The 27,504-nt window shown below is 32.6% G+C and overlaps 1 protein-coding gene across 1 annotated transcript; it reads left to right on the top strand.

Moving 5' to 3' along the window:
- Window positions 1-13,456: 13,456 nt before the first annotated feature.
- LOC129322384 (puromycin-sensitive aminopeptidase) lies at window positions 13,457-21,531 on the top strand. The gene is made up of 32 exons (XM_054968709.1): window positions 13,457-13,636; window positions 14,107-14,187; window positions 14,323-14,370; window positions 14,602-14,742; window positions 14,846-14,921; window positions 15,049-15,125; window positions 15,397-15,510; window positions 15,635-15,709; window positions 15,806-15,913; window positions 16,013-16,225; window positions 16,342-16,403; window positions 16,518-16,545; window positions 16,628-16,714; window positions 16,846-16,871; window positions 16,960-17,023; window positions 17,131-17,211; window positions 17,383-17,430; window positions 17,537-17,555; window positions 17,824-17,828; window positions 17,935-17,946; window positions 18,025-18,081; window positions 18,192-18,301; window positions 18,373-18,453; window positions 18,583-18,766; window positions 19,079-19,227; window positions 19,315-19,453; window positions 19,586-19,732; window positions 19,835-19,916; window positions 19,999-20,174; window positions 20,615-20,842; window positions 20,949-21,020; window positions 21,236-21,531. Exons 1-32 carry the CDS (start codon window positions 13,559-13,561, stop codon window positions 21,314-21,316), a joined length of 2,949 nt encoding a protein of 982 aa, XP_054824684.1. The 5' UTR covers window positions 13,457-13,558; the 3' UTR covers window positions 21,317-21,531.
- The last annotated feature ends 5,973 nt before the right edge of the window (window positions 21,532-27,504 follow it).

Raw genomic sequence — 27,504 nt, 5'->3', positions numbered from 1 at the left:
TGCCCCCATGTGACTCCATTTACGACACCGATGCTGCTCCCTCCGTCCATTCTATTTAATTATTCATTCCCTTCCACCCTCACCACAAAATTTACATGTTTTTCCAGTTACAACGAATATTAATAAACTTACTGCCCATCAATGTTTAATTCATAAGCAAGCAGAGCAATTAAATGTCTAGTCTGGCCGACCTAATTGATGAACGTATGTATAGGGTTGGGGCTGCAAATCACAGCCGAGAACATCATGGAGGTTGATATTTACGCAAAGCAGATGAGGAGGACAGAGGTACGGGATAGGTTGATTGGAAGCCTTTGTTTTATTTCAACTTCAAGTGGGTCCTCCTCCTCTCCAAGGAGATGGTCACCATCCTGTGTCCAATCATTCAATCATCCCCCAAACACAATTCACTTCACTTCCTCTCCTCTCGTGTCTCTCCCCCTTTGTCTTGTTTCCTTCATTTTGAGCTTCACGTCAATATATACGTTGGTCCCACCACTCACCACTCTTCTTCTCACTGATCACTTTGAAGCAGAAGGCCCACCGTCCTGTGCACTGCCTATCAGCGTCCTGCTTCCCCTCCTTAGGGTTAAATTACACGTTCCACCTCATATACTCCCTTTACTTCAAAATATAAACATTTTATTAAACTTAATTTTGATTCAAAATATAAAAGTTCTTGTATTTTTAAAGAATTTTTTTGTTTTACTCTTTATATTTATTAACATAAATTCTTGTGTCTATAAATTTAAGACATCTTTCTCACTCATTTTTAAGACTGAAAAAAAAAATAATATATATTTTTATGAAAATAAAAATTTTATTAGTATGAAAATTATTATTAAAAATTTCTTATATTTATAACCAGAAGGAGTATTCCTTTGATAAAGAAAGTATTTATTTTGATTTTTATTGTATTTATAGAGTATCTCTATAATTTTTGTATTCATCTTTATCCCTATCCTTATGAAATACTAAAAAGCATATGAAATGTGGGAATATTAAAGTAGTATATAATTTTTTTGACTAAAAAACTAGTATCTAATTTATATTTAACTGGATTTAAAACTAGAAAGGGAAAATCATTCCAAAATCCCCCACAATAATTATATTTACCTTGAAGCCCCATAAATTGCACAAATTCTTGTTAAGTTCCTTCGGACTTAATTGTAATTAAATTTTTTTAAGAAATGAAAAAAAGACTCATGTGAAGTCCTTGAAATGCTTCAACATTTCTCATTCTTCAACCCTCTCCCTCCCCGAAAACCAAGATATAGTGGCATCTCTTCAAGCCTTTCTGTAATTCGATCACATTTATCCCACACAAATCCCCAAAAGCTTCCTCACCCTAAAACCTATCACCAACATTGCATTCTCCAAAACCAACTTCCCTTTCTTTGATACTAAAATCCCTTGACAATACCACCAGCTGCTAACCAACAATGCCCTGGAAGCTAAGATGTTGACAACTGTCATTGCTAGTTACGGCCTCGTCATCGCTGACATTGCCAAAGCCAACAATACCCTCTACACCACCACCTCCAACGTTGAAAAGATCAAGGAAGCCTTCTTTGACTCTCGAGTGTTCAATTCTTCGCCTTTAGGTGTGCAAGAAAAGCATGTGGCATTTGTAATTACCATAGCTGGTATGAGATGGTGGCCAGGGATGCCAAGAACCTCACACTAGCTTTTTTATCATTTCATATTAAAACTTAATTATATCTAAGTCCCCAAAAACCTTATATCATTTGTGCAATTAGTGGGAGTTTAAGTGATTACAATTGTTGTGGTTAGAATAATTTTCCCAATAAGAAACTTGTTGAATTTTTAGATAGAGTTGGTAGAGTTTAAGATTTTTCTTGCTTTCAATAAAATATGTTGAGAGTAATTTATAAATAAGTTAGGAATACTATCTTTTGCAATCAAAATGCACACTCCTTGTCATGACATAAGACATTTTCTAAAAGTCTCGCTCGGTGCAAAATACAAAACTTTAAATAAGTTATATATATATATATATATATATATCTTTTCACTTATATCCTTACTTCGTTATATTCCACTCAAATAATCAATTAGAGTATTTTGAATAAATTAAATATTATATTTATTCTACTTAATGATACAAATAAAAGGATATAAAAATATTTATAAAATAAAGATTCTAATCATTTTTTTAAAAATGTGAATTAATTAACAATGATTTATATCATGATCCAAATTGAGTATATAATAACAATGATGGTAATGAGATTTTATGTGATGTTTTATAGGCGGCATGCCAAGTTATCAAAACATGGGATGCCAAGTCATCCAATTAAAGAGAAAGACTCAAGATCAACTAGAGAGAGAGGGGCTTGAGATTTAAACCCATATCTAATAGCAATATGTATCCGGAGAACATGAACATGTTGTAGAGTTTTTGAACATTGAAGCATTTTTTAAATATTTTATAATCAGTGTCACTCTATGTCTTGTCCAAAATGAAGAGTGCGTCTTGAGGTTTCATTTATTATACAAATCAAAGGCCAGGAGCTGCGATACCTTAAAATGGAACGCCCTACGCTACATAATGTTTTCCAATAATATTACCAGCTTTGAACTTAAAGCACATTCTTCATATGCTATATGGAGTTTAAGACAATCTTAATATGCTATCATTGGTGTTTGGGTACAATATTTGATTTCTTAGTTGTTATATGCTTTATATTTGATATTTATGAATGATTTTGATGGACTGGTTGTAACCTGTTGACTATTTTCATGTCTCTTGAATTGAAGTGCGAGATAGATACGTTTATCTTCAATGTTTCAAAAATAAATCTTAATTATTACATATTTTATATTGGTACGTGTTCACTTGTTGATTGAAATCAAATGCTTAGTTGAATATGAGATGAGCTAAGCATTATCACTCATCTTCGTTTGTTTATTTGAGGAATAGTTAATTTAAAATTCATTCACTTGAAAGAAATTAAATTTGTCAAGCTGCTATAAAAAATAGCAATATTGCTATGTTGCAGTTGGCTACACTTGGAGCTGTTTCAGGTCTGTTGTCTCGCTTGATCCTCCTACTTTCGCTTTAATTTGTTTTATTTTGAAAGGCAAAAAAGGGGGGTTTACAGTGTGCCCTTTTTACAGGAGGTTTTATGTGGGCGTAAATTGTATTTTTATCAGGATCATATAAATATATTATTATTAAATAATATATTTCTGTCAGTCATTGCAATATGAATAGGTTTAGAGATCCTTTTTTCGATAACAAATAGGTTTGAAGTTGGCTAAAATTAATTGACAATTTTTTAATATGGGTATTTGACTAAAATTCAAATATTGTCTTGCCCATAAAGAATAGCTTTTACAAAACCCGTATTCATATGGATTCAAGCTTGAGACTTTATATTTAAACAATCATAATTCATTTTATTAAGATTAACAGTAGTTGGTGTTAAAAAATAAAAAACTCCAAAACCATGAGGAACTTTTTTGAAGACCAAAAAGGGGGCCTGTGTGAAACTGAAACCAAAGCCGTGGGCTGATGGAAAGCTAGAAGTGGAAGCTAGCTCCAACCTAAAATGTGGGTAGGCGAGCCCAATATTTTAACTACAGATTTTGTTTTAAATTTCTATAAATAGACCAGAGAGACGCTTGTAGCCAAATCCGAGATTTACAAAATCTTTGGAAGTTTGAATTCTAAATTGCCTAATCACCATTAAATTATGAAAATATCCAAAATATTGATTCAATGTAGGCGTTAAAAAAGCAGCAAGATTCACATGGATAAACTACAAATAGTATTCACTTGATGTATGAGTATGTAATGTTTAGTAGATAAAAAATATTTTAAAAAAAATAAAAATCCACCTATCTTATCTTTTTCTAAGGACTTTTTTCCAAAAAAATTTCTAAGAGATAATTTTCCATTTACCAAACATCACGAGAATCCTGATTTGTTAGCAAATCCACCAATCCAATTATACATTATGTGTTTTTTTTTTTTAGGAGGGGGTGGGGAGTGCTTGTCCACTAAGGGGAAAACAAAGCAAAAAATATTCATTCAAGGATAACTGAAGAGATTTTAATATCAAACATAGATCAAAAGATATTAAAATATCATTACAGGGTCAACAGACTAAGATGCACTTAAAATTTATGGTAAAAAAATAAAAATACCTTTGATAATTTTTTTTTAAACTCCATTATCATTGGCTATAAAAACACCACTTGTTGAGGCTAGAGTTCCAACTAAGGGTGTTCATAGGACTAGAACACCCTCGTTATATGTCTCGTCTCAAGAAATGATCAGGATTCAAATTTTATCCCATGTTTGGTCCCTTCTTGATAAGCGTTAGGATGGGACCAAGATGTCTTGGTAACCACCATTACTTACTCTAACCCTACTTACTTGTATTTTGAAATGACTAGTAATACTCTCAACTAACACATAAAAAGAATCATATTTCTATACATATGATTAATCAATTAAGTTTCAACACATAAAACAAATAGATATAAGAACATGAGTCACTTGAATGTGAGAGCCCCTGTACATGTGTAAGCTATTTGGTTATAGTCCATTATAAAATTTAGATTATAATAAGTAGTAACAACTAGGCATATACTCAAAAAAATAAACTCATTGGATTACTTGAATGATAACAATTCGAGTTTGCGTTTTTAATTCCTAAAATCAACATCAATAATTATGAAAAAAAAATATCCCACAACTTGCTTGGCCAAACTGAGTATCATAGAGTGATGAAAAGTTAAATAAATTGAAAATAAGAACAAATAAACAATAAAAATAACATAATATATAATAAAAAGAAATATATACACATACATATACATAATATCAAGATGGGATGGGACATCTTGAAAGGTATCCCAAGTCTCATCTTGTCCTGGCCCCTTTTTTTTATCCTATCATGTAAATGTCTTGTTCTGATTTTTTTTTTAGGCTAGGAAAAACCCATCTAGACATGATCAAGGCAGGTATGAGCCAATTGAAACTAGTACAACTTCAAACACCCCTGGCTTTGACCACCAAACGACAGAACATTACTAGTGGCAACTAAAGCTTTATCCACCAATAGTTGAGCCCTCATATTCAGTCACTAGTGATAATTAAGCAAATTAGTTTTTCAAGGTGGCCTAGGGGGTTTGATCCCATGATCCCTTTGCCACATAAAAAACTCAATGGCCTAAGTTTATTTAATCATACATGGTGAAAATGTGCGCATGTAGCAGCCCAAGCTTTCAAATGACTTATGTGATATAACATAATGATGTGTTATTAATGTCAAATGAATTGTTATCAAAACTCAAATAACTTATTGTTTATGCAAGGTGAATACTTGTTCCATACTTCCATTAGACACATGATATCAATTTTTTTATCTTGTTAAAGTATGAATGTATTATTATTAATCATGAATGAGTCGTTGTTAAAGCCAGAATGAATACTTATTGATGAAAGACAAACACTTATACAATTAAGCTAATCCTCTTAATTTTTCTAACTTATTAAAACTTGGATGAATTGTTGTTGACCTCAAATGTGTAGTTGTCAAAATCTTAATGAATGCTTGCTGTTAATTATTGACAACACATGTTTAATAGATTGTTGTTAAAACCTGAATGAATTGTTGTTAATTTTAAGTAAGTTTTTATCAAAACTTGAATAGATGCTCTTTATTGATAACTAACAACACGGGTCTAATAGAACAAATGTTCACATTGTATAAACAACAAGCCATTAAAATTTTGATAACGACTCATTAAAATTAATAAAAATACATTCAGGTCTCGACAAGTTAAAAGAACTGATAGGATTGACATAATTGTATAAGCATTAGTCCTTCATCAACAAATACTATTCGGAGCTTGACAACAACTCATTTAAAATTAATAACAATTTATTCAAATTTTTATGAGATATAAAAACTAAGAAGATGGGCTTGCTTGTTCAACTGTTGATCAATTCATCAATAGTATCTATCTGATATTGACAATAACTCATTCATGACTAACGACAATACATTTGATATTAACAAGTTAAAAAATTATGACAATACAAGTGTTAGTTTTTCATTAAAAATTATTTATTTAAGTTTTGATAATAATTTATTTGAAATTAATAATGTGCCGTTATGTTATAATATAGAAGTGGTTTAGAAGCTTAGATTACTACATATATTTTTCTTGCCATATGTAATTAAATGGGTTTGGTGACTTGGTGGCTTTTAAGTTTTTTAGATGGCAAAAGGGTTATGGGATCAAACCCTATTGGCCAATTTGAAAAATTAATTTGCTTCATTATCACTACCATTGTTGATAAGGGTTTGGCTGTCACAAGCCAATGACAATGATTTTTTAAATGTGAGGGATAGTTTATTTTTTCACCATAAATTTTAATTGCATTTCAATTGCCTAATCCTGCAATGATATTATAAAATCTTTTAATCATTGTTTGATATTAAATCTTTTTAGTAGTCCTTGAATGATATTTCTAAAAAAAATGTGAGTTGTCACTTTCTAGTAAAAACTTTTGCATTGAAACATGACTTGTTGAGATATTTGAGTATATTTGAATTATATTTTAGAAGTATTTCCATAACGACTACTAATTCTTCAAACACGTTAACTACATATTGAAATAAACCTAAAAAATAGGAAGTCTCTTTTGCCATTTGCAGTGTTTGACCCTTAAGAACCCACCTCTCTGTTGGCTAACTAAATAGGAAGACTTGAAACCTTAATTGTTATGCAATATAATTACTATTAGATTTGCTCAGACTGAGAGTTGAGTGCTCTAACCATGCGTATTACTTCCAATAGACTATCTTGACATTCTTTTACAATGTATTACAAGTTATTGTAGATAAAATTTGTTATTAAATCAGTCAAAGTATTAGTTTAAGAGTTAACAGTCAAAATTATAATTGAATTATGATTAAACTAGCAACAGACAAAGTATTTTTTAAACTTATTAACATACTAATTTCATGCTAATAGTTTACTAGTTTAATCGAGTTGGTTGACCTAGATATACACATTAAAAAGTAATATTTCTTAGGATCTAGACAATCACATTACATTTTACAAACTTATATCTTGACTTCCTGTTTTATGTAGAGCTCGAATTCAAAAGTGTGAACCAAATAACTACTCCATGGAAACCTCTATCAATCACATCAATTTCTATAACATCATACCATGTAAAATTGAATACATTCCTAATATTAATTTATCGTCATTTGATTATTATTATTTAGATGTCATACTAGTCCCGAAAGTAGGTGTTGGTTAATTTAGTTAAATAAAATCATAAATAAAATTAAAAAAGAGAGTAGGTTGTTACTTGAAAAAAGAAGGGAGAATTTCATTAAAAGGCTTTTGAATGTGACATATTTCAATTGTGGCTCCAAAAAAATTTTGAATTTTCACTATAGGCCTAAAATATTGAAATGAAATAAATTCTCTTGATTAAACGACCCAAATGCTCTTCAATTATAATTATAATTACTGAAATAATAAGTCAAGTTATAGGTTTCACAAATAACATTACTAGAATGAACGTAATTTTTTATTATTCTCATAATATTACTTGTAATAACTTGTTATTTTAATAGCGTTACTTATAAAAACTATAACTTGACTTGTTATTCTAATAGTATTACTTGTAAAAGTCATAACTTAACTTCTTATTATAATAATGTCACTTGTAAAATCTATAACTTACTTGTCAGTTTACTAACATTACTTGTAAAAATAATAACTTGATTTGTCATTTTAGTCATATTACTTATAAAAATCATTACCTAACTTGTTATTCTAATAATGTTACATTTAAAAATTATAATTTCACTTGTTATCATAATAATATTACTTGTATAGCTGCACACGGGCTAACCTAGGCTAAGCTCCACCCTAGCTTGAAGCCTGGCTTGATATGCATATATAAGCATCGTCACTTGAAGGTTTGAGCTTAATTTTGGCCCAAAACTCAAAAATTATGTTAAAAATGTTTTTAAAAAATATGAAAATAGTTCTATTAACTAACAAAAAATATAATTATAGTTATTTAAAATGGTTTTTTAAAATAGTAACTTTTTAAATTGTATATAATTAACCATTATTCATTATTTTTACATGATATGAAGTAAGAAAATTAATTTCAAATATTTAAAAAGATTAGACAAATTGAAATCACAAAAAATATCCACAATAAACACAAACGCAATATAATAAACAAAATATATTAAGTAAAATAATATTATAAAATAGTTAAGTTTTAAAAAATTTGAAAAAATATAAAATACACAAATATTTTTTGTGTCAGACAGGGCAAGGATTGACCCTGGCCCAAGTGGCTTGAGTAGGACTAGACAACTTGCACAACTCTAATTACTTGTAAAAATCATAATGTCACTTGTTATTTTATTAAAGGATATTTTAGTCATTTAATTATAAAAATTTACTTCATTTCAATCTTTTAAGATTTCAGTAAATTTTCATAATTTTTTGAATCTTAACTGAAATTGCATCACATGGAAAGACTTTTAATAAAATTATCCCAAAAAAAATCCCAAGACACAGGCAATCTATGAAAAATCCTAGCCAAAAGAACATATTTAGGCAAAGCAAAAAGATAGTTGATTACTTTATTTACTAATGATAATAATAACAATAATAATTATTATTATTCACATATTATGTTTTCCACCATCTACATCTACGTGTGTGTTTGGATAACGTGCCAACTTAGGTTGAGATGATCTAAACCTAGGTCAAGATGTTAAAAGTCCAAATAATCATGTTTGGATAATTAAAAAAAATACTCAACTAAGGTTTGGGTTCAAACCAACGTTTTCCACAAAGCTGGATGGAGTAGCTTTTATAATGAGCATTCGCAAAATAACAGATATTGGGGAGCATTTAATGCTTTCACACGAGGTCAATGCATTCACACAATATAACACTTGCCCTGAATGTTATAAAAAAATCACACAATTCAAACAAACTAAGTATGGTTAAGGAATTGATCCTAAAACTAATTTAGGAAACAAATTATTTAAATCAATAAACAAATACACCACCACAAAATACACATTTAAAGCCTTTAAAAAATTTATAGGTTCTATCTGTAGCACACTAAAGCAAGCTAGATGAAAGTGGGATAAAAAGATGCTATCATGACAGCGTTACATTGCTGCCATGACAGCCTTCTCAGGCCAAAATTTGGGAGGCACCGTTCCACCATTCAACCTTCGATTGAAGTGATTTTAAAGTTCACATGTCATTTTTAATAATTACTAGAAGTGTACTAAATTACAAAATAATCTAACAATCAGATTAGAATTTGGACACTCTACAAGATTGGATAAAGTTGCTGTCATGATAGCACTTCTAAACCAACTTTCGGAGTGCATAATTTCATTATATGACCTCCGATAGGAGTAATTCTAGAATTCACATATTACTTTTAAATAGTACTATTAGCATACTAAAATTTGAAAAGATCTAACGGACAGATTGAAATTTGTGCATGTTGCAAATTTAGCCACTTTGCTGTCATGACAGCACCTCCGAATCAACTTTCGAAGTGCACAATTTCTCCCTATAATGTCTGATCAAAGTGATTCTAAAGCCCACACGAAGAATATAAAATTTTTTACTTGTGACCTAAATTTCAAACAAATCTAACGGTCGGATTGAAATTTAGACATTCAAATGTAAAAGTGTAGTTGTTTGATTAAAAAAATTATTTTTCAGATTGTCCAAATCTCATCCTAAAGGTTACAAACTTGTGAGAACACTTTAGACACATCAAATAGGACTAGGAGTATCTGATAAAATATTTATATGATAAAAAAACTCTTTATATTAAAATTTAACCACTAGGTGCCATTTTTCAAAATGAACCCTATGCCCCTAAAACTTACAAATCACATTAGAGTAGCCAAAAACCATTCCAAATATCATATACACATATAGAAACACATGCTAAATATTTTCACTTGGCTCAAAGATCTCCATGGGGCCTATGCACCCACTCTTTCTATCTAAAGTGTATGTTTGCCCATAGCACACTATTTGCAATACAATCACTTTGCATTTACTTGTAGAATCTCTCTCTCTCTCTCTCTCTCACACACACACACACATATCAAAATAAATATTTACTTGTAATAAAAACTTGGTTTACTAAATAAATCTATCAAAACCACACACCATAACCAAGTTTCCTAGCCATAAGTCTACAAGCAAACAAAAATTCATACACAAGCCATACAATCCACACATATTCACACACATATATACATAATCACATTTTACTAGCACCCTAATCCAAAATACATTACAATAGATTTGCTTAAAAGAAAGAAGTTGCAGTTCTTTACAATTTACAAATAACCCCTAGCTTTACTCCTTTCCCCGTCTACCATTGATTCTTTCGCCTGGACCTAAAAATATTGAAAAGAAAGGGATGAGATAACCACAGTCTCAATAATAGAGAAATCTACATTAATTATTACCAAGTAAGCCATAATTGAATAAACAAATAATAGAGTCAACATAGTATATAATTTAACTATTTTAAATGTATAAATTCATGACATAAGCCAGTATGGCCTTTCGTGACTAACAGAATGCCCCTTGGCACTCTTTAGTTCGCAAGTAAACCTTATATCCACTTTTACCTCCACAGATATAAAATATAATCCTAGGCATGATTGAATCCACCTAACCGCCTGTGATCCTTTAACGTAAATATTGAGTAGCTGAAGCTAACTCCTTCCCAGAGCCAGCCCAACTCACTCTCAATGTGAAGGCTACCTTGGCTTAGGCACTCAACCTTATACTTCATATGTCAGATTCCCTCCCTCACTGGGAGTGTCGAATACTCAATTCACTAACCACTTTAATGCACTGAGCCCATAATACAAAAGGCAACACTAAGTACTGGCAGTGTGTCATAGAATATCACAAGTTCACATTTTCTTATTGATAAACTCCCACCGAGATCATGCCCTTTACTCTTGTCTATCTTTTTCGAGTATTAACCACTTCAATATTCTAAGATCGTATAACAAATATCACTCATTCCTTAAGTGGTTCTTTAGCCTCTCTAAGGTATCTAACTCAATTACACTTTCTTAAATGCAACTTCCATTCTCTACAATTACAATGCATGAAACAACCTCATTTCTATAAAAATATTATTGTTAAATGAATAAAAAATATATACACACTATTATCCAAGTAATACCCCATAAGTTTTTGTAAAACACAATTAATCGTATTTAATCATTTAAAACATGTAATACATGATAGCTAGTAATATTTATTTAAAAATAGCTAAACAAAGTAATAAGAAATATAAATTTCCTTGTTACCTCAACCCTTTATACTAAAATGATTTCCCCTTGTGCAGAATGAAACTTAGCTTGTTCTTTATCATTCAATTAAGTTTTACCAATAATTTCCTACAACATATAAGTGATTCATATTACTTTTCATGACAAATAGCATTAATGAAGACTATAACTCAAATCACACAACTTGGGTTAATGAGCCATAATCCATCCTAATGGTCTATATATTAAACCAACAATTCACATAGTATCACTTAACCACCAAAACCATTTATTAGCCACCACTAGGCTAATTTTTAATTTATATAATTTTTAATTAATTAAAAACTTTCACTTAATGTCACCAATTTTCATCATTAGCCCTTATAATAAAAACCAAACTTTAATTTAAATCTTATTGGATTCAAATAGCATAATTATAACTAAATTAATAGGCTAAAACCATTGAGAAGAAAAACCCAACCTCTTAGGTTTGACTTTTGTCCTAAAACTTCATTTTTCATCCAATTGCCCGCTCAAAACATTAGGGCATTATATAGAAACTCAAAACAACCTCCTAAGGGCCTAAAGAAACTAAAGCTTACAAAAATAAAACTTTTGAGATCAAATTTTAAAAATTTTCTAAAATTGAAAAAAACCAAGGGGGAAGGAAGATGATTGAAGTAGGGAATTTACCTATTGTGTAGTTGAGCTCGCAACGATCACAAAGCCTCCTATATCTAAGCCCAACTCCCTATCTTCCTCCTCTGTTCTTCCTCTCTTCTATCTCACATATCTTTCCTTTGGTTTCTCATTTCATTTTTGCATGAATTTACTCTTAAAAAACTGATCCAAACACTTTAGAAAAAATTATAAGAAAGGCCCAACATTTTTTATTATAACACAAAAACCCAAGTCAACTTTTGTAATTTTTTCATGGTTGAAAATAAAATAAAACTAAACTTTTGCTGAATAAAATTAAAATTCTGAACCTCTATCAAATTATTCTTAATTTTAATTTAATTATAAATATTTTATTTTTTAAAAAATAAATTTAAATTTTAAAATTTTTAGAATGTTACACACGAGGTCCATCTACTTTCTTCCATGCTCCATTCCAATTTCATGCAACTTTATTGATGGGACAACTTTTTGACTTGTACAAGGCAAATCAAACTTGATCATGACAATTGTAGATTAAATGAGGGTAAAAATCTAAAAAAGAGAATAGGAATGGGAAGAAAATAATTTTTATTGTCCATTCATATCAATTCTTTTAGAGTCTATAATTTGGGTGAGCTGGGCTTATTCAGACAAGTTTAAAATATTTTATTTTTTTTTTAAAAAATTCATATAGTTAAACTCGATCATAACTTTTTTTGAGCGAGTTTGAATTGACTTATTGGGCTTGACTCAAATTACTGACTCTAAATTCTTTTTCCACCAACTTATAAATTATTTCAATTGAATATTTTATAATTTATGAATTTAATTTAGCCCTTTATGATTGAATATTTAAGATTTTTTTCTTATTAATTGTAATTTTAAGTTTTACATTTTTTATTTATTAATTAGTCAAAAAATATATTAAAAAATTTATATTTATTTTTTTCATTAAATATTTTAACTAATTTTAAATTAAATTATTTAAATAAATTTATTTATTTAACTGATTTTTTTAAAAAATATATTTAAATATAAATTATATTGTATTCATTGATTTTTTTTTTTAACTTTAGTTTATTAACTTCTGGTGAATCTTAATCTTAATTATAAATTTTTTAATTCTAACTGTACGTAAGCTTATAAATATAGAATTATAGATGTCTTCCAGCGCTCCTGTGATCTCTATTCTCTCGATCGTGTCTGCCTGTGTTCTGCACTTGATTCCGAGGAAGGTACAGCTCAAGCACCGCTAGTTTCCAAAACGTTTGGGTAGCATCCGCTTTCTATATCATGTTAAATCAAAATCTCCGCTTTTCTTTTTTTTGACATGTAAATTTTTGTGTCCGTATTTCGAATTATCCGTAATTCCACATATTTCCTATCCCCATCTTCTATAAGAATGAGAACTGGCTGTGTTTTGTTCCTTTGTTTTCCTTGAGGGCGTCGCTGATATTCAGTTGATTAGCTTTACTCTTTAATTCGTTCTCAGTCGAAAATCATAACCCCTGTTTGGAGCTGGGATTTTGATTTCAATGGCGCGGTTGGTTCTGCCATCAAAGACTCTGGCTTTTTCGAGGAAGAGTATACTGGGCTTGATCTCCACTGCTCCTGTGATTACCCATATCAAAGTTTTTTTTTTTTAATAAAATCTTTGTTTTTGGGTGTTTTTGCGATGTCACGAGGACTGTAACATTGTCTACGTTGCGGGATGTCTCGAAATCTTCTCTATGCAAGTTCACATGTCCTTTCTGTTACCGTGATAAATTTTCTTAGCATTAATTGAATATAGGCCACAATTAACGCGTATGTCTGTCTCTAATCGGCGCTGGGATGTTTGAAATGGTTCTCAGCTTTCGGGAGTTAGTGGTTCAGTTTCTTTAAAGCTCGGCGACCGTTTGTGTTTTCATCCATCTTGATGAGTTTTCTAGTTAATCTATTATCTTCTTTGCTTTGTATTTTTTTTTTCTGTATTTTTCATATGAAATATTCAAATTCGAATTAAAAGTAAAGTCTGAATGCCATGGCTCCGGAATCTTTCCCTACTGCATATTCAATATGATGATCGCCTGTGTTTTTGCAGCTTCAGGCAACTAGCCGTGTTAACTTTGTTGAGAATACAACAAAGAATAGCATCATATTGAGGCGTTTCCTTACTTCACAGGTTTGAAATTTCCCCTCGAGTTTCTGCACCATACATCATCAACACACACACACGCACACACACACATTGTGATTAGAAATTGTCAGATATTATAAAATCATCTAACATTTGAACTGTCCCTGACTTGTACCGCAGGTCATTTTCCGAAAGAGCTGCTGCCCATTTCACCCTTCATTTTCTTCTGTAAGTTAATAAATTTCTGTATTGAGACTTGTTGTCGTGATTGTCTGCTAATGTTAAAAAATATTATACCTCCCTACCTGTCTTTCTACACATTCAGAATCAGATTCTATGGCTATGTGTGATCTGTCTGTCTGGCGCATCTCAATGTGACGCTATCATATCCATATAAAATAAGTGGAGTTTCATTTTTTTTGTTTCTTTAATCATGGATATTCTTTTATCTTGTTTCAGACAGTCAAGCAAGTGAACCGAAGGCTAGTTTGTTCAGTTGCCACAGAGGACTTGCCCAAGCAAGTTGAAGAACCTAATATGGAGACACCGAGAGAAATATTCTTGAAGGATTACGAGATGCCTGACTACTACTTTGACACAGTGAGTCAGGAGGATTTATCTAGTCATGTTACATTTGATGTGTTGCAATTTTTAAACCCTCTAACTTTCCCTGTGTTCATGTGTATGCATGGAATCAATACAGGTGGATCTGAGATTTTCCTTGGGTGAGGAGAGCACAATGGTTAGCTCAAAAATTACCGTGTTTCCTCGCATTGAAGGTAGAGCATAGTGGTTCTTGGTTATGTTTAGCAGAAATATAGGCATTATTATTATCTGAATAATTCTGGAGTACTTCATTGCAATTTTTTTTTTTAATGTTCTGTATTGATCTATGTTATGGAACAGGTTCTTCTCCCCCACTTCTTTTGGATGGACATGACTTAAAATTGATTTCAATTCAGCTAAATGGCAAAGCCTTGAAGGTATATAGACAATTCTAACCACTTCTTATGGTTATGAAGATCTTCTGAACCCAATCTCTGATGTAATGCCTTCTGGCCAGTTTATTAGCCAAGAATGTTCAATTTGCATCATGGCAGTTCTATATGATATATTTGAAAATTTCTTACTTATTAACTCTGGGGTCGTTGCTTCGGAGAGCACTTGTGTCAAGTGGGTTGGCAACAATGGGGGGTTGGAGTATTATTTAGTGTCATTTTCAATACTTAGTTTCTTTTCATGTTCATTTTTTAGGAGGAAGATTACCATTTGGGTGCACGAGATCTAACCATCCATTCACCTCCTAGTGGTAAATTTGTTCTAGAAATCATAAATGAGATCTACCCACAGAGGAACACATCCTTAGAGGTATTTGGGTTTTGCTGCAGAGTTAGTTTCTTGATTTTACTTATCACTTCTTCCATCACCCCTCCTCCCCTCGACATCAAGTGAGGGGAAGGGTTGTGCTTAGTGTGAATTTAATTAACTGTAGGGACTTTACAAGTCGTCTGGAAATTTCTGCACTCAATGTGAGGCTGAAGGATTTCGTAAAATTACATTTTATCAGGTTGGCATCTCACAGTAGTTAATATGCTTCACTGATCTATATTGTTTCCGACAACACATATCCTGATTTGTCTTGTGGATTTTCATCTGTTGATAGGATCGACCTGATATAATGGCAAAATATACTTGTCACATTGAGGCAGATAAATCATTGTACCCGGTGTTGTTGTCTAATGGAAACCTGATTGAGCAAGGGGACTTGGAGGTGAGCTGCTCTGACTATGCATCGTAATGAATCAAACAGAAACTATGAAGTTATTATAGTCATCCTTGTTGTTATTCACTTATTTGTGCATTTTTGCAGAATGGGAAGCATTATGCTGTTTGGGAGGACCCCTTCAAAAAGCCTTGCTATTTGTTTGCTTTGGTTGCTGGGCAGTTACAGAGTAGAGATGACACATTTATCACACTCTCAGGACGCAAGGTATCTCTAAGGATCTGGACCCCTGCAGAGGATGTACCCAAGACTGCACATGCCATGTATTCTCTAAAGGCAGCTATGAAGTGGGATGAAGATGTCAGTTTCTTTTCTTTTCTTTTCTTTTTTTAATCTGAAATATATCGAACATGATTATTCATTTTGATTTCATATTAATTATGGACTTTGATTTTTTGTATTTGCTTTGGAAATAGGTTTTTGGTCTTGAATATGACCTGGATCTCTTCAATATTGTTGCTGTCCCTGATTTTAACATGTAAGCATGTTATTTTTTAACGTGGGTTACCAGCTTATGTGTATATGATGCTTTTATGTAACATGAGGTACCAGTAAAAACATAATCTATTGTCCTTGCTTTTTGATTGGTCAGGGGAGCCATGGAAAACAAGAGTTTGAATGTATGTATTTATCTTCTCAGCTTGTCTTAGTTGGTTTCTTGTATTACTCTTTGGAAGATTGTAATTGCCCATTTATTTGCAGATCTTCAACTCCAAGCTTGTTTTGGCATCTCCAGAAACTGCTACTGATGCAGATTATTCTGCAATATTGGGAGTTATTGGGCACGAGGTTTGTAATTTTTATATCTTGGGAATTCTGGAGCATAACTTCCTTGAAGATATTTTATTCAGAAAAGAAAAGAAATTCCTGAAGATGATTTCATTATCATGACTGATGTTTGTTTCTTTTCTATGATGCAGTATTTCCACAATTGGACCGGCAACAGGTAGTTGGTAGTTTTGCATGCATTATATCAGATCTTTGTTATATTTCCATTGCAAACATGAACTAAGCATTGAATTTAACAATATCAGAGTGACTTGTCGTGATTGGTTCCAGCTTAGCCTGAAGGAAGGTCTCACTGTTTTTCGTGATCAGGCACTACTCCTATCTTTGCTTGACATGCTTTGTTTGAGAAATCAACAATGTTTTTCTCCTGTGAATTTTCCAAATTCATTGTAATGAATTGCACCTATTTTTTGTAGGAATTTTCATCTGACATGGGAAGCCGTACTGTTAAACGAATCACTGACGTTTCAAAACTTCGAAATTATCAATTTCCACAGGTTAGCTTTTTTTTAGGTTACTAACTTCTGCATCTTCTGTGGTCATGGCTCCTGTGAAATGTTATTATCATTGATCACACTAACATTATTGTTTTTGGTTCTTTGACTATTGTTAATGCAGAATGGACATGATGTCTGTGTCAGCTCTAATGCTTGTATCTGATTTTACAGGATGCTGGGCCCATGGCTCATCCAGTGCGACCACACTCTTACATCAAGGTTAAACTTTTAAGTCATTTCCATTTCTTGTGCTCTCTCTAAGAGTTTTTGAAAATGTGATTTTAAATTTGTATTTACCCTTTTTTTTAATTTTCATCTTCGACAGATGGACAACTTCTACACAGGCAAGTTTGTGTTTTAATAACTTTGGTTTACAGGTTATGTATTGAACTAGAAGTGTGCCTTCATGCCCTGTGCACTGCACACAGTGAAGAAGTTGATTTGTGAATGCTGCGGATTTTATCTTTTATTTAGATATAGTGATATCTATTGATTATCGTACTTCATGTTAGCTGACTTTTTTTTAATGATTTCTACCACTGATATCTGTCTGTTTCGGAAATACTTTTGGATTTAATGCTGATGTGGAGCGACCATGATTTTGAAACACAGTGACGGTGGGTTCAACATTTCCCTATTGCAACTTCTTACCTTTAATTCGACATGAACTTTTGTTTTTTATGAAGACATCTAATTGTTTTTGTTATCTTTATTTCTCTGCAGGTCTATGAGAAGGTTTGACATTCACTACTTCATTTTCTCAATCCTTCCTTGTCTGTGCCTGCTATTTGTTCTAAATATTTCATGTATCAGGGGGCTGAAGTTGTCAGAATGTACAAAACCTTGTTGGGAAATCAAGGGTTTCGAAAAGTAAGGATGCATTTATCTGATGCCTGAAAATAGGTCATATGTTAGGATTTTGTTGCTTGACATGCAAAGCTATTTTCTCAAACTATTTTTAATGCTCCTCTGGATTTTAGGGCATGGATTTATATTTTAAGAGACATGATGGGCAAGCAGTGACGTGTGAAGATTTTTTTGCTGCAATGCGAGATGCAAATCATGCAGATTTTGCAAATTTCTTACTCTGGTCTGTATCTTAAATTTGAATCTTGTAGCACTTTTATGCTCATTTATTTCTAACCCTTGAACAAAACACAGGTACTCACAAGCTGGAACCCCTATTGTCAAAGTGAATTCCTCTTATAATCCTGAAGCACATACTTTTTCTTTAAAAATTAGGTAAATAAGTTGAATCTTTAGATTTCTACTTGTTGATTGGTTGGTTTATACAACTGTCCAGAATCAACTTTTTATTTTATCTTTTGGCTGTTCGTCTCTGATAATTTGATTGGCGGGGCATTTTTGCAGTCAAGAGATTCCACCAACTCCAGGACAAGCAGTTAAGGAACCTATGTTCATTCCTCTGGCAGTAGGTTTGCTTGATTCTACAGGCAAGGACATTCCTCTTTCAACTATATATCATGATGGAACTTTGCAGTCTCTTTCACGAGATGGTCAACCTGTCTACACTACAGTTCTTCAGCTCACCGAGGTTGTTCGGAATTTTTAACTGATCTTTATGGCTTGCATGGATGTCTTTGGCTGATATCTTGAAGTAAGATTTACTTAGTTACACCTATCAGCTAGGATGTTGTGATGCCAATATCTGAAGGGAGGAAAGAAAGTTCAAGTTTTTGAAACCGTGTTATCATGCTTGCTTCTCAAATTTTACGTGAAAGTATGACGTGAATTAAATGAAAACCCAATCTATGATATTTCTGAGCATCCTGAATGATGGATTATTTTGGTTTATAATATTTTCGTTGTCATATCTAACTCATAATGTTATTTTCATACTATGCAGAAAGAAGACGAATTTGTGTTCTCAGATATATTTGAGAGGCCTGTCCCATCTCTATTACGGGGATACAGTGCTCCAGTCCGTCTTGAATCAGATCTCACTGACAGTGACCTGTTTTTCCTACTGGCTAATGATTCAGATGAATTTAACCGGTTTGTCTTCTTCACAGTTGCGTTTTTCTCTTGGCCTGAGGCTTAATGAAAAGTATTTACTGGTTTTCCCCCCTTCTAATGACCTAGTTGGGAGGCTGGGCAAATTCTGGCTCGTAAGCTGATGCTCAGCTTGGTGGATGATTTCCAACATAACAAACCATTAGTTCTGAATCAAAAATTTGCGGATGGTTTTAAGAGCATTCTATCTGACTCAAGCCTGGATAAAGTATGTTGCAAATCAGTATACCTGGAGATTGTTCATTTTCCTAGTGTATCATTGTTTCTTTTTGGGTATAGGTTGGGTTGGAGTACCATATAAATGCTGATTGGACTATAATATAATCTTTTGATCATATAGGAATTTGTTGCAAAGGCTATAACTTTGCCTGGTGAGGGAGAAGTAATGGACATGATGGAGGTTGCAGATCCTGATGCTGTTCATGCTGTTCGAACTTTTATCAGGAAACAGCTTGCAAGTGAACTGAGAGCAGAATTCCTCAGCACAGTACGTCCTCTTCTGTGAAGTCGGCTGCAATTATTAAATGAAATATCTTGTATTCTTAATCAATTCTCTTGACATGTACACGCTTATTTTACCTTTTTGCAGCTTAAAGATAATAGGAGCTATGAAGAGTATGTGTTCAATCATCCTAACATGGCCAGACGTGCTTTGAAAAATATTGCTCTTGGTGTGTAGTTGATTTTACATAAGCATACATTCATATGCTTGGTGGGTAGCAGTTCGCTAATTCTTAATAACTTTTTCTATAGCATATCTTGGCTGCCTAGAGGATCCAGAGATCACCAACCTTTTGCTGCATGAGTATAATGCTGCCACAAATATGACTGAGCAATTTGCAGCTTTGGCAGCCATAGCTCAAAACCCTGGTAAAACTCGTGATGACGTTCTTGCTGACTTCTATGGCAGGTGGCAGCGTGACTTCCTGGTAAGTCTCGATTTCTGCAGTTCGTTGTTTCTGGGAATAAACCTTATTTCAGTGCTCTTTTGCTTGTTTGATACCGTTTTATAAAATTATACTTTCAATGTTTATGATGCACATCAAACTTTGTCTGTCCCCTAATAAGAACTGCTATCATTTCGTGAAGACTAACATCGCTTTGTAGAACCCTGCTCCTCCTTTCCTCATACTTTCCGTGAGGCATGTCTAGCTCTCTAGAGTCTTGTTTTATTCTGGCAGATTGCCGAATGTAGTATTTCGTTTTTGTTACCTACTAACTTGCCTATACCAGACATACATATTTGCTCAATGAAACTTTCTGTTGCTAACTTGTGCAAATTATCCTAGTCCTGGCTACGATTTTAAGGCAAACATGGTGAAAGTTTCTAATATAGTATATATATATCGTATTCCCTTTTTCTATCCAGGTGGTGAATAAGTGGTTTGCGCTTCAAGCAATGTCTGACATTCCTGGAAATGTTGAGAATGTGAAGCAACTGTTAAATCACGCAGCATTTGACGTGCGCAATCCAAACAAAGTTTACTCACTCATTGGAGGTTTCTGTGGATCTCCAGTGAACTTCCATGCAAAGGATGGATCAGGCTACAAGTTTTTGGGAGAAATTGTGCTTCAACTTGACAAGATCAACCCTCAAGTCCGTATTCATAAGCGATCTGTGAATTATGGATTCTTATGTCTCTGAATTTTGGGCTGACTGGTTTTATTTAATCTGGTCAATTTCTTGTTTCTCTTTAATGTAGGTCGCCTCGCGACTGGTGTCTGCCTTCTCTAGATGGAAGCGTTATGACGAAAACAGACAAAAACTTGCCAAGGTAAGTTATTGGTGTACTTTTGACTGATTTTCATGCTTCGCTGTCTTTAGATTGATAATGAGCCGACATGCCCTTTCTACGCACAAGCGAGGAGGATGACACAATGTGGAATATTTGCCCTTTTTTCTTGTTTTTCGGTTTGGAAACGCAGTTTCCGTTTCTACTGTCTAGTTACCATCTCAGTTACAAGTCAGGGGTGGTGTTTTATGTTGCAGGCCCAGCTGGAGCTAATCATGTCAGCTAATGGACTGTCAGAGAATGTGTATGAGATTGCGTCCAAAAGCTTAGCTGTTTAAAAACATCCATAAAATGTGAAAGCACCGAAGTTTTCTTCACTTTAGTTTGATGTATTGTGGGCTTACGCCACCACCTTAGCTGCTCTCCCTTCTTTTCGTGTTTCTTGTACCTGCTTTCAATCTCTGGGGATGTTTTGTTTTCGTTACCTTTGATATAAAGTGGTGGTTGATATGATAAAAACCCCTTTATTTATGAGAAAATTTATGATGTTCAAGTCTTCTGTCATAATCCATATTGTACTATTACTTCAAAAAATAAAATAAAATAAAACTATCCGTATAGGCTGCATGTTGGATGCGAATAAACATGGCATGTTAAGTAGTAATCGTTAATATCACTGGCGTTGTTCGAAGTTCGCCCTTGAAGGGAAAGCGTGGGACTTTTTCTTCGTTTACCTTCTAGAAGACCCTATTGGATAGCGCTGAGATGGATGTACGTTTGCGTTGGAAAATATCATGGTTGATATGAAAACTGGATTTGATTCACTTGAATATTTTCCGCGAGAGAGAGAGAGAGGGAGGGGTGACTTTCATGCAGTTGAAAGCATGGATGCTTGGTTCCAGCTCATTTTAATTTAACTGTTAGGTAGACAGACTACTAGAAGCAGAACACGTATCCCTTTAAACTAGGACATGTGGCCAACCAAGTTGGACTTGTCCAAGATTTCTAGCAAAGTTATTTTAATCATAAAATTTCCCACTCTTAGCCCTGAAGTTTGAAGAAAATCAAATGAAGAAGCCACAATCTGGGCTATAATCTCCATCCACAATTATCTGAACTTGCATGGCAAATAAGTCAAGCTGAGAGAAATAAGGATCAAAGTCGTCCCATTTCATTTAAGCCGTGATTTCATGAGCGTGATGATATTGATCGCTAGCTTTGTATAATCTCCGCGGAAATTTTGAATTCCTGGGTTGTTATTTTTTTAAAAAAAATTTTCCCGTAGAAAAAAAAAAAACAAAGACGGTTTGCATGAAAAATATTCTGTCTAGATGGCCAAAGGACTAAGGTCTAAGGTTGTCTGTCAAGTGTCAAGGTGAGTCACATGCAGCAACAGATTGTCATCACTGTTCAATCAGGGGTTGCTAGTGCTGCTCACCCCAAACCTAAGAGTTTCAAGTCAAACAGCCTAATTAAAATTATATCATTCCTTCAAGTAAGTTAAATTGCTATGCGCCGGCCAAAAAAAAAAAAGTTAAATTGCTTTGGGTCCCCTCACCTTTTTTAGTGTTCAATATCAGTACCTTTTTTTGAGTTTACTTACTTCTTGTGCTACATTTTTAGATGTAAATCGATTGGAAAGAAAAAAAAATGACAACCGAGTCTTAAAGGATCAATTTTATACCAGTTAAGTCTCAACTAATTTTAAAAGGCCAATCAAATGCCATGCTGTTTTTTTCCAATCAAAATTACGAAAGAAATGATGAAAATGCCCCTATGAGTAAATATAATGTACACTCATCAGCTCCAACATTTCTCTCCCGATTTGTCTCTTTTCCACCATTAATGAGAGGTGCATGTAAGTGGTGGAGCTGTACGTTGAAGAATACCCATTCCTGAAATAGAGTTATGCTTGGAAGAGGTGGAGTTGCAATAATTATTGACTCAAGGAAGCTTAAGGTTTTGTGCTGGTGCGTGTAGACAGGTTTTTTTTTTTTTTTTGCAAATCCTTGCATCTAAACAAAAAGGTTTACTCCATGAAGGTCTGATTTCTTGCAAAATGGCTTTTGTAAGGAAAAAGATGGAACGGTTTTCTGCAACTGAACATGAAAGAATTTTTTTTTATTTGACGTTATAAAATATTTGGCATGAAGATTCGACATTTTGCAACTGAAAGTGTAAGAAATTATCATCGAGTGTCCATATTTTAATATGGAACGCTGTCACTGTTTGACTGATGCGAAAATCACTTATATCAAAAGTAACTTGTTTCTAAGTGATATATCATTACATTTTATTTTATTTCTTGTAAGTTGATATTATTAGGTACGATGGAAAGTAGTTGTGTAAAGGAACTTTTTTGTTATTTTTATTTTGGTGGAGATATTGTAAAAGATATGCATGGGACAATGCATTATGATGGGGGGAGTTGTAATGGAAGAATGATTAGAGAAGGAATGTCTCTTGAAGGACTTGTTAGATTGATTTCATCATGCTTGAATTGTGATTTAAACGGAATGTCTCTTCAACGAATTTAATAGTTATTCGATCCAAAATTTGGATGACCAGTTGCAAATTGTTTCTAAGGGCATTGCAAAATTTGGTTTCTCACTTGTAAATTACTGGAGCTTTGTCCCAAAGGATTTAACTCTTCCACGAATTTAATAGTTTTTCGATCTAAAATTTGAAGTACCAGTTGCAAATTGTTTTTAAGGGTATGCAAAATTTGGTTTCTCACTTGCAAATTACTGGAGCTTTATCCTAAAGCATTTAACTCTTCAATGAATTTAATAGTTCTTCGATCTAAAATTTCAAGTACTAGTTGCAAATTGTTTTTAAGGGAATTGCAAAATTTGGATTCTCACTTTTGTCACCGCCGCCAACGTTTGCGTCTTCTCCTTCAAGTGTTCAACTCTCAGTTGCTGGCTACTCGTGTTGCCCCCAGAAACATCACTCTCCCCTGGCCCAACCAAGCTCTCATTCACCGTATGGATCAAAGAACGCAGACCCAGAGAACAGAGTTTCGCGTTGCACACTGAGACACGTTCAGGCAGAGAAGAAAATGAGCTTTTACTTGAAGAAGGGTGTTTCGGTCTTTTCCTGTGACATCAAAATACCACTTAAGGATTCTGAAACTTTATTGGCCTTTTAGAATTAGTTGGGACTTAACTAGTATAAAATTGATCTTTTGGGACTTTATTATCATTTTTTCAAAAAAAAAATCATACCCTCCACTCTTTATTAAAATTAAAAATAAATAATTTAATCATTAAAATGGTGTAAAATTTTTCAAATTTTCACCTAAATAAAAAAGTTTTAGGAAGTTATAAATAAGGGCCTTTTTTTCATAAAACTAATTAATGCTTCAGCTTTTTATACAAAGTGAGTAATACATTGAATTGTTAGGTTTGCTCTAGACTGTTACTATAGATAGAATCAGCGGAAGGGAGTTCACTGTAACCTTTTCTATGGATAATGGATTACAATTAAATAGTAAATTGATTTTTAAATTATGAGTTTTAGAGAATTTAAAATTTAAAATTTATTTTTAATGTAATATTTTTTTTAATATTTCAAAACGTTGCAATAGAGTCCCTTCTAATTAACATGTGTTAACTTTAACCATTAGTTAATCAAAAAATTATAAAAAATAACATCAAAAATTACATAACCAATAAATTTTGTTGATTCTTTTTTGTAATTTTTTGGGTCTTTATAATTTTGGATTTTTTTGTAATTTTTTGTTATTTTCTGCCATTTATTTGTCAACTAATAATTAAATTTAATTTTTTAGTGCACCATTTTTAAAAATTGAAGAATATTGCATAAAAAATAAGCTTATAATCCCAAACACTCCCAAACTTATAATTTAAGGTTCAATTTGTTATTTAAAACACTGGTTTTTAAGCCTAATAATTTTAGAAATTAATAGCCATATTATTATTATCATTATTAGGGAAAGCATACATTTTGGTCCCTGTACTTTGCTCGTGTTTTGTTATGAATTTATATACTTTTTTTAATATTTTAAATCAAACACTTTTATTTTTCAGTGTTTTAGATTTCTAAACGAACAAAATAAAACAAGTATAAGAATCTTAAATAAATGTAAAACTCTGAAAAATGAAAGTATAGAGACCAAAAATATAAAAAAAAGTGCAGGAATTTATAGTAAAATATGATCAAAATGCAAAGATCAAAAAGTGTATTTTTTTTTTTATTGTTGTTATCTAAAAACATGGGCCTAAGAGAATGAGAAAAGAATGCATAATGTTATCTTCATGACCTACTGCTCACTGCCATTCCCGAACTCTTCCTGAACTCTATTTAAGTATATATCGGCGACAGCAAACGAGAAGGAGAAGAAGAAAAGACAAGCAAGTAATGTAACCCCCCAACACAATTTTCAAGAAGAACACATGATCGATTTCACTATATATCTCAGTTTATTTTATATATATATATATATATGTAAGTAGATTTCATTCAGTTGCAATAAATTTATTTTTCTCTTTTAATTCCTTTGCAAACACGTCAGTTTTCATAGTCGGTTGACCCCTTATCCTCAGAGTAAAACGTTGTGGTTACATCAAAAGCTCAATAATGAAGAGTTTGCTTAGCTAACCAGTTTGACATTATTATGCAGTCACCTACAATACCTACATAATATATCAAAACCAGTATTTATAAATTATATATGCTCGTGCAAGAGGGGGCCTCCACAGCCATCTTTTTCCTGATCCCTCGTTTGCATTCTCACAAGTCAAACAAAAAGGTTGATCATTAAAAAAGGTGGTGAAGCATCACAAGGCATCCATTTTTATTTTTATTTCTGTATTGCTACTCTCTGTCTAGTCGCTTACAACGCGTCCTATCAAATCTAGATTATATTATCGTTTAACGCCTAAAGCCTATAATCTAATTGTTATTTATCTTCTTTACCCCATCCAAAGAAATCTGAAAATATTACCACAAACTTAAGACTAATCTGAAATCTCATTGTGTGATAATTCATTATCAATAACGGCAACTTCAAACATTTGTCAAAGATCCCTTTAATTTTTTTATTTAATATGATTGCCTATTTTAAGACTTGAATTTAAACATTTTAAAATAAGCTAATTAAATTTTCTTGATGAGTTGAATTAGATATCCATGAATAGCCTGGTTGTTATTTTCGATTGCCCTAAAACTGAAGCAAGAGGGAAAAGGATTAAACAAGGTCTCATGACTTATTACTATACCCCACTGAATTACTATATCACAATTATATACTCCGAAAATTCCGAGAAAATGAAGGGGAAAGTTTTAGTGCTTGAGCCTTTAATGAAACGCGTTGAAATTTAAATATATGCCAATCAACAAGTTATGATTTTATTTCCTCATTCCAAGATGAGTTTATCACGATGTGTTTGTGTTGTTCATATCCCAATTATTGGAGGAAAAGTTGGCCTCATGCATAGTGAAAATAGAGCCTTTGAAGTGTTGAAAAAGCAGGGCTTTAGCATATGGAAAGTAATAATTGCATAAGGAGGATTGCCTTTTGGGAAGCCAAAGCCAGGATCATGATTATTAGTATCAATTAAGGATTACAAATACTTTATATCTTTTCCACTAACTGGGTCAATCCCAGATAGCCCACCGTTTTCTATACCAGTTTTTTCACATTATCTCTTCAACTTAGACACTCTTCTAACATAATTCTATGTAGTTTATGGCAGTCTGGTTGGTTTTGTCAATGATAATGATAAATTATTCCAACGGCACCGCTATCTCCTGTGAATTAGAGATTCAAGGTTCAAATCCCACATTGGCATGCTTGGGCATGAGCTGTAAATTTCAAATTGATTGCCTGCAAAAATGAAAGCAATAGTGGTGGTTATACACTTGATCTTATCTTTCAAGGCCATGCCATGTTTCTTTCCCCTTCTCATTTTAGGTGAACTGATCATAAATGGCTCATGTTTATTGGTTCTCAAGTTCATTATAATTTGGTTTGATTTTTCTGATTCTGATAACATGAAAGCGAAGTATAACTGGAAAATATACCAATATGACACAAGCTGGGCAGGGCGTGAAAGATGACAAGTGGCCATATATACGATGAACAGTTTACATAGAGGCAAAAAAAAAAAAGGTCTAAAAAAGCTGCGGAATGTGAGCATGCTATTCATTATCTGGGTTCCAAATCATTTAATAATGAGACTTTTCACGCTTGCGTTTTATTTTCCGATCTTTCTGTTTCAAACAAATCCAGAGAGTATATCTCAAGATGAATCATGATTAAAATATAATTATTTCCTGGTGGGCAATGATTTTCGCAGGTGAATCTGGCTGTAAAAGTTAAAAACTAATGCACGTGTGAGTGCACTACATCAAGATGTTGTTTTCAATCTCAGAATAAAATGACAGTGAATGTGATTTGCAAATCGTTTTATAGCACACTTGAAATAAGTATAGCTTTTTTTTTTATAAGACACTATATGAAATATTTAATATGAAATATTTATTAAATATTTCTCATATT

Source organism: Prosopis cineraria, unplaced genomic scaffold (assembly GCF_029017545.1).
Source record: "Prosopis cineraria cultivar Desert tree isolate PC_DT_omini unplaced genomic scaffold, ASM2901754v1 PC10, whole genome shotgun sequence".
In the NCBI taxonomy this organism is placed as follows: Eukaryota; Viridiplantae; Streptophyta; class Magnoliopsida; order Fabales; family Fabaceae; genus Prosopis; species Prosopis cineraria.
This window is presented reverse-complemented; position numbering and strand designations above follow the sequence as displayed.

Bases quoted from the DNA above. Each gene is read 5' to 3' on its own strand.
- LOC129322384 (XM_054968709.1), top strand. From the start codon at position 13,559: ATGGCGCGGTTGGTTCTGCCATCAAAGACTCTGGCTTTTTCGAGGAAG. The intron at 16,546-16,627 runs GTATGTATTTAT...ATTTATTTGCAG, and splicing joins TGGAAAACAAGAGTTTGAAT to ATCTTCAACTCCAAGCTTGT. The intron at 16,872-16,959 runs GTAGTTGGTAGT...TAACAATATCAG, and splicing joins CACAATTGGACCGGCAACAG to AGTGACTTGTCGTGATTGGT.